Source organism: Engraulis encrasicolus, chromosome 10 (genome assembly GCF_034702125.1).
Source record: "Engraulis encrasicolus isolate BLACKSEA-1 chromosome 10, IST_EnEncr_1.0, whole genome shotgun sequence".
NCBI lineage: Eukaryota > Metazoa > Chordata > Actinopteri > Clupeiformes > Engraulidae > Engraulis > Engraulis encrasicolus.
In genome coordinates, this window is record NC_085866.1 from 28,415,460 (window position 1) to 28,422,884 (window position 7,425).

The 7,425-nt window shown below is 41.6% G+C and overlaps 1 protein-coding gene across 1 annotated transcript; it reads right to left on the reverse strand.

Annotated features, from left to right (window-relative positions):
- Positions 1-1,289: 1,289 nt before the first annotated feature.
- LOC134457438 (uncharacterized) lies at positions 1,290-6,875 on the reverse strand. The gene is made up of 6 exons (XM_063209452.1): positions 6,201-6,875; positions 5,931-6,117; positions 5,700-5,821; positions 5,332-5,560; positions 4,951-5,103; positions 1,290-1,980 (listed from the first exon to the last, which is right to left on the reverse strand). Exons 1-6 carry the CDS (start codon positions 6,873-6,875, stop codon positions 1,709-1,711), a joined length of 1,638 nt encoding a protein of 545 aa, XP_063065522.1. The 3' UTR covers positions 1,290-1,708.
- Positions 6,876-7,425: the final 550 nt, after the last annotated feature.

Genomic DNA, 7,425 nt, shown 5'->3' on the forward strand with positions numbered 1-7,425 from the left:
GACAACTATCTGTTGAGTGAGTTGTGCATTTATTGCAATAGTATGCCTAATCTAAAAATGTGAAACTGCTACCTTGTCCTTTGTAATTAAAACGGGAGGACTGGGCAATCATGGTTAACATAGGCTCTAGCTAGCCTTGTAAACAGCTCGGGAGTTGTAGGGGGAAGCCCATCCCCCTTACAATAATGGTCTAAAATCATTCCCGTCTAAAAAGTGCCTCTTCTTCACACACTATGTTAAAATTGCACTGTTAGCAACTACATTTTCTAAATGTTCTAACATTCACCCAATAAGTAGAATCCATATCGACCACTGCTTGTAGGCTCTATTTACAAATGGAGTTTGTAGGCTACATAACATATTCACGTGTGAATAAATGTCAGATTCTTGGACTATAGTCTTTCTGATAAAATAGGTATGCTATTCATTCTGTTCTTTCTCCCCCAGCCAATGCAGATTGGTCTCATATCGAATTGTAATGGAGTGGGCACTGAAGGGAGAAACCTTGGGACGAAGCAACCGGAAGCCATTACCATCCTGTGTTGTTGGTGCCATTCGGCAAAGATATCCATCGGAGACGGGAGTATACGTCGGATTTCAAGAGGCAGAAGAAGCAGAGACTTTGCTGTAGGCAGTAGGCACATTGTCTCTATCCTTGTCTGCTGTAGTTAATGTTTACAGTGGCGTTCCTCCACTGTTTTGAAAATAAAATTGTAAATTATTCTAGGCCTACTTAGTCTTGTCCTTTTGTTTACCAATAGATCATTCCAATTAAGGTAACAGTATTATTACACAAATCACATCCAGCAGTTTTGCTGTGATAATTTACAAATTCTGAATATCATTCGTTGATCTTCACCCAGCCATCATGTTGGTGTCAAATAAGTTAATTTTCAATTAGTAGGGCTTACACACCAGTCTACTTGTCAGTGGTGTCATGTTTACAAATATAATGCACTATTTAGTAGAGGTGTCGAAAGTGAAAGTAAATTCATGGTGCAAGTACAATACTTGAATATATAGCTATTACACCGTTTACTCCATTCTAATGAGTCAGGTTTTTAGCGTTTTCCAGTAACAGTCTAGAACCCAGCACAAAATTGGTCCAGACAGTGAGGAGGCTGATAATGAGACGAGAAGCCGTCTGTTTACCCAGGCGAGTGTGTTGGAAGGAAGCTGTGTTTGTTTCACTTTTGACACCTCCGACTGTTAGACACAACATGATAGAGTTCCTATCAAAACACATAGCAAGTCAATGAATAAAGAAAGAAACCAGCATTGCAAGAAACATTCTTTATTATCAACTGAAGGCAACGTTTCAGCCATAGACTTCAGCCCCCTGTAGGGCTGTAACAGTATTGTATCAAAAGAGAAACCGTGATAGTCACGATACTGAATCGCAAGCCAAGAACAAGGCAGTGTTGTGATACACTTACAAAGTACTCGTTCAATGTACCCTTCAGTGCAGAAAACAACCTTCAATGATAGTGCCTTCAAGTTTCAAATCCTCCCCATTTAACAGTTTTGTAACAAAACACTTAGTAGCAACTTTTAACCTTCTCTACCTTAAAATTATAGTTATTTTGTGTAAACAAGAGCATGGGGGAAAAAAATTGTGCAGTGTATTGAGCCATAGGTCAAAGATTGTGATACGAATCTTGAGTTGAGTGCATCATTACAGCCCTACTCCCCTACTATCTCAGCAGCATCAAAGACCCTCTGTTGGACCTCTGAATCTTGACGTGTAGGTTTTCATTACATCTTCTTTGCTGGGTTTTGCAACCAAGGCGATATTGGCTGGCAAACGGGGTGTTCGAAGACGGGATGCCGGGTCTTTGTATTGAACTGTGGGATCCATGCGTCGCTCGAAGACTCTGTCCACCAGCTCTTGTCTGAACTCCTGGGTTGTTTTCTTGTACAAGGGCCTGGGGACCCATTGGCCTGAGTACTTCTGCATGACCACATTGACTCTTGGGACACCTGGAATTCAACATGAAAGGCAGTGAAGTATATGTGTAATATTAGATTTTTCATTATGTTATGCAAAGCACAATTTGTGGCCAAAATAAACTGACTATGACAAAGTCCACACAGCCCTGTTCAAATGCAGTAGCATGTTTAATAGGTGAATTTTAGAAGGAAAAAAAAGGAGGCACCACTGTACCCTTTTTGAGGTGCTGGCCACTGCATTGAAACGTCAAAGCACATAAGACGCCTCACACTGCTCTGTTTTATTGCGGTGAAGTTTCAGCTGTCTGGCCTTCCCTTTTACACATTTTAGACTAAGCCAGTGGTTTTCAAAGTGGGGGCCGGGGGCCACGCAGGGATGCCAGGGAGGCCGTGGCAAGTTGGCAGGAAAAATATTGTGAAATCAACTCAACAAAATTTTATACATTTAATAACTTGGATATCTAAAATAAACCAAAAAATAAGCTAAACAATCCCAGTGGAATAATTCTTTCCTTTACAATGTTTACATATGTATTATGCTTTCTGTAGTACTTGAATGGGTTTAGGAATGCACCAATTCATCGAGTTGTGAAACAGGCAGCACAGAAAAAAAAGAGTGGCACGGCGCATATCAGGGGGGCCTTGGCTGGAATCTACCTGTAAATGGGGGGCCTTGACATGGTAAAGTTTGGGAACCCCTGGCATAAGCCACTTGCAAATAAAAAAAAACCTGCTGAATGCCTAAGCCCTTTTGGGGAAAAGGGGCCCTCTGCCTATTAAAAGACCAGTTCAGTCAATTTCAACATGCAGTTGTAATGCTCACAGTACCGGTACCCTGGACTTGTCAGTACCTGAGTTTTTTTTTTCTTCTTCTTCAGCCTTTTCCGAGACCTTGGTCATTGTAATGGGGGCAGCGCTTTGTTTAGATTTCAAAAAGACATTTTTTATTTATTCCCAAAATCATTCGAAAGGTGTCAACATCAGCATACAGCTAGCAAACAGTGGTACCTTTTGCAAAAAGGTTCGGAGTAGGCCTATGTTCATTAAAAAAAAGAAAGAAAAAGTAAACAAACGCTGCCCCCATTAGAATAGCTCATATCTCGGAAAGGGCTTAGCCAAAATGTGGCATCACCGGGTACTGACAAGTCAAGGGTAGCGTGAGCAATACAGCAGCATATTGAAATTGACTGAACTGGTCCTTTTAAAGCCTAAATATCTCAGCTTTAGAAGCAGACAAAAACACAAGATGAGCTGCATCTAAAAGCTAGGGCGTTCATTCAGCTCTAACAAACCCACAATTTTAATAGAAAAAAAAGTTGAATCTCCAGAGCCTGAAAGCAGCGTCAAAACCNATATGAAAAAGTCTTATTAAAAACGCATATGGATTATATCTGTTCCATACGAATATTATAAGGGTCATACAAGGCACAAACCCACATATACAAATCTAACTATTTTTTTATTCATTTTCAGTCATATATGCCATACACGATTTATGTTACTATGGGCTTATATATTTCGTACAAGTAAAAAGATTGGAAAATAGTGCTGTTGTTGGATGAATGCCAATCAGATGTGTGCTGTATTTGTGCCATGTTGTTGTTGTATATGTTACAGTAGGCCCTATGTGTATGCCATATTTAAAGGTGCACCATGCAATATTTGTTAGGGACAAGGGGTATGCTTCGGAGGGACAATGTGGGACAGACCCCCCCCCCCCACACACACACACACACACACACACACACATTTGTCTTTAGGCAATATAGGCCTATATATAATCAAAGTGACAGTCAAGAAAGACAAATAAAAAATCATGAGTGAAGTTCTTCGTCAGGTTGTTTTTTTTTTTCCGGGAAGCTTATTTAGACTGTCTAGGCCTGTGTTATATACAAATATTACATTTAAAGTCTCATGCTTCATATGACAAATGTGCAGAATTCATATAAATATTGGTGTCAGAAACTGTTTAAGAAATGTACAAATTAAATCAGGTTTGCATATAATTAAATGTATAAACTTTATAAAATGTATATACGAATATTACATTTCAAGTTGTAAACTTCATATAAACTTAATATAGGAAGTCTGTAAAATCCAACTACGGAACATGTACGGAACATACGTGTGATGGAGTGACCATCACTAGGGTTGTGGGTGTGTTCTGACTAACATGACAACGAGCCTGGCTCTTTGGTGTAGCGGTCAGAGCCCCGGTTTACTACCCCAGAAGGTCTGGGTTCAAGTCCCAGCTGGGCAACTCTACTCCCCTTCGCTATAAATGGTGTCAGAAGTGGGATGGTACCGTGAGGCCATCGGAAGCGTACCCATGGTGTGTGAGCCGTAATTCCATGTGAGGGACCCCCAGGATTGGTGACCCCCGTGTGAGGGACCTCAGTGATAGGTGAAGCATTGATGATGGGGCACATTGGATGGGAGAAGCATGATGGGCAGTTGCGTGAGGGACACCATGAGTGTGTGAAGCGCACGGGTGCGCTTCCCGAAGGGGAAGGCAATGTGATGGAGTGACCATCACTAGGGTTGTGGGTGTGTTCTGACTAACATCTACTCCCCTTCGCTACAATACGTAAATTGAATAAGACTTCAATATGATTTTAACATAAAACGTGCATTATTTCTATAGGAATATAGTAGTTTTCTCCTATGTTTTAGTCAATATAATATAGTATTATGCATTGTTGGCATGTCAAACTCTTATAAGAATTTATACTGCATGCAGTCATGTTATACGGCATGCATATAAGTTATTTCTTTTCGAAAAGGGGCCATAATCGACTATCATGATAGACATATATTAGAAAACGCATAAGTGACTCTTGCAAATCTGGCACATTTTTTCTATACGATTTCATGTAAGGAACATGCATGTTTGCAGTATATGAATCATATAATTCTTTTTCATATGGGAAGGTAACAACGCATACGCTGCATCAGGCTAAAATGGGTTAATTACAGGTGAGCATTGCATTTTTTTCTCACCTGCAGCCGTTTTATCCTGTTCCCGAGGTCTGGAGTGGTTTTCATTGTGGTCCATAACGGCCAACATGGTGCGTGCCAGCATTGTTGGATACTGGAAGTGTAGGCGTTTTGGACAGTATTTTAGCATGGCACTGTGAAACACCTCCAGTTGCCCTAGTAAAACAAAACAGAAACATATCGACAGAGATTTAAGAATAAAACTTTTGTGGAAAACTGCACACAAGCTGTAAAGAAGGCTAGTTGTTGTACTACTCAAAAACCATTTCATGGACACCAGACATCACTAATTTGTTATTAAGATATGGAAGTGTTGTATTCATAACTGTTAGTGGTGTCTTTGGAGGATTAAAGGGAAAATGACACATTGACAAAAAAACATACCCGTGTGCTTGAACAGGGTCATTTGTTCAAGGTCCTTCATGAGCCGTTTGTCCAACACCATTTCACGCAAGGATCTGTAGGCTGCGGAATCTTCAGACAGCCATTTTTTTGCCTCTTGGTGCTCTGGCGCCAAATCCTTGTGGTAGCACTGGTAAACACTGTCGTTGTCCTCCCAGCGATGGACCCCAGTGATGTGATGGAGGAGAGATGTCCATCTTCTGTGCAATTCCTGAAAACAGCATGACAGAGCAGATAGGATGTTGTATTATTGATGACTCTTACGATGAACTCGAAGATGGGGGGTGGGTTAGAAAGGCTTCATATGAAATAGCAATGTGTGTAAGCTGTAGGTGTGTAAGCTCATTTACCGTTGCATCTCCTTTTGAGGAGCAGCAGCTCCACCACATATGATTGGAAACACTCTTCACCCAAGGGCCAAGCTCTTTACCACCCCTCCTGTTGCACGCAGCAACCATCTTTTTCTTAATCCCTGAATTGCAAGTGCAGGTATATGTAAGAATAACTTACTGAAAATAATGGACCCAAAAAAGGCTGTACTTCCTAATTTAACATATGCAACGTATTCCAATAATACCAACCTTTTGCCACATGCCATGGGTCGAACTGGTGCATGATCTCCGGATACTGTTCCCGCATGATTTTTCTAATGGATGGATGTCTGTCTGTTGTCACTACCCTTATGTCCAGTCCTTCATCCAGAAGCCTCTCCAGCCCTTTTTTGAATCCTAGCGGCTCCATGGCAACGGAACTACTGGCTTGGGACACCTGTAGGTGGAAATAGCATTTAGTTTGACATTTCAAACAGAATAGAATTAAACAGACTACAGCTTTGTGTCCATTTGACTTACCTGAATGAGATCAAATGTTGCAATGAGACTACTAGAGTCATCCATGAAGGAATAGGTTGTGTATTTACTGGAGTGGCCGGGACTATCACTCCTCCCGTCTCCACAGAGCTGCACACCTTCACCGTCCTCTGTCTGGCATATGAGGCGGGCTGTGATGACTTCTTCCTGTTTTTTGTAAGCTTCTGCAATGACAGGGATGAGGTAATCTCTTTGCATGGCGTAGTATGTTTCACTGTGTGGTAGCTGCAGGTTCATCATTTCAGCCCAGTCAGCGATGTCTGTGTAGCTGGCCCCAGTGAACAGAGTTGCTGCTGCAGAAAGAAGGTTGTTGTCTGGCATTTGGCGTGATGTTGGACATGACTCCCATTTGCCACTATGTCCTTGGTTGCAGGTCCAGCTCACAGTTATTCGACTCCCGATTGTACGGACAAGCAGGTTGGCGTCTGACATCTGTGTACCACAGGTATGGCAGGTCTGGAAGAGCTGCATCAAATTTGATTCATTGACAACCCACTTTTTCTCCCTCCATCCTGTGGGACGCCCTGAGCTGCTGGTCGTACTTCCAGTGGTGGAGGTGGAGGGACTTGTCTCTGGTGCGAAACTGGTGTCCGTGGGATCTGGTGCAGGCTCAGACGACATGCTGACATCACACATTGACATGGTGCCGATGTCCATTGCGGACCTTTCAATGTCCTCGGTTTCCTATTATGAAAACAAACAAATGAATTACCCACCAAGTTAGTGTCCATAATCAACCATGTTTCGTTTGTTTATGTTTCAGTTAGTTACAGTGTGTGTATGGTGCAGCTTTTGAGCCTCCAAATGAGATGCAGCGGTAAATAGGCTTACACACCCGCAGCTTACTTGCATTGATGATTCATATATTAAGCCTTTCTGCACCATCCCCCCGCCCCCAACATCTTTGAATTCATCGTAAAAATTGTGTGTGTGTGTCTGACTCACATCAAAGATTAAACTTGTCCTTGTTCGGTCTGGAGGCAGAACATGTGGTATAACGGATGGAATCTACAATCAATCAAGATTTTAAAATGTTAGACATTCGCATTCAAGATACAAGATTATTTTTATTTGTCTTGCAAGAAATTTGTCTTAGACAATCACAACGCAGTCAGGTTACAAACAACATTTAGAACCCATGTATAAATGAGCCTATTCAAAATGCACAATGGGTATATCCATACATAGCATTACTAGACAGATGTCA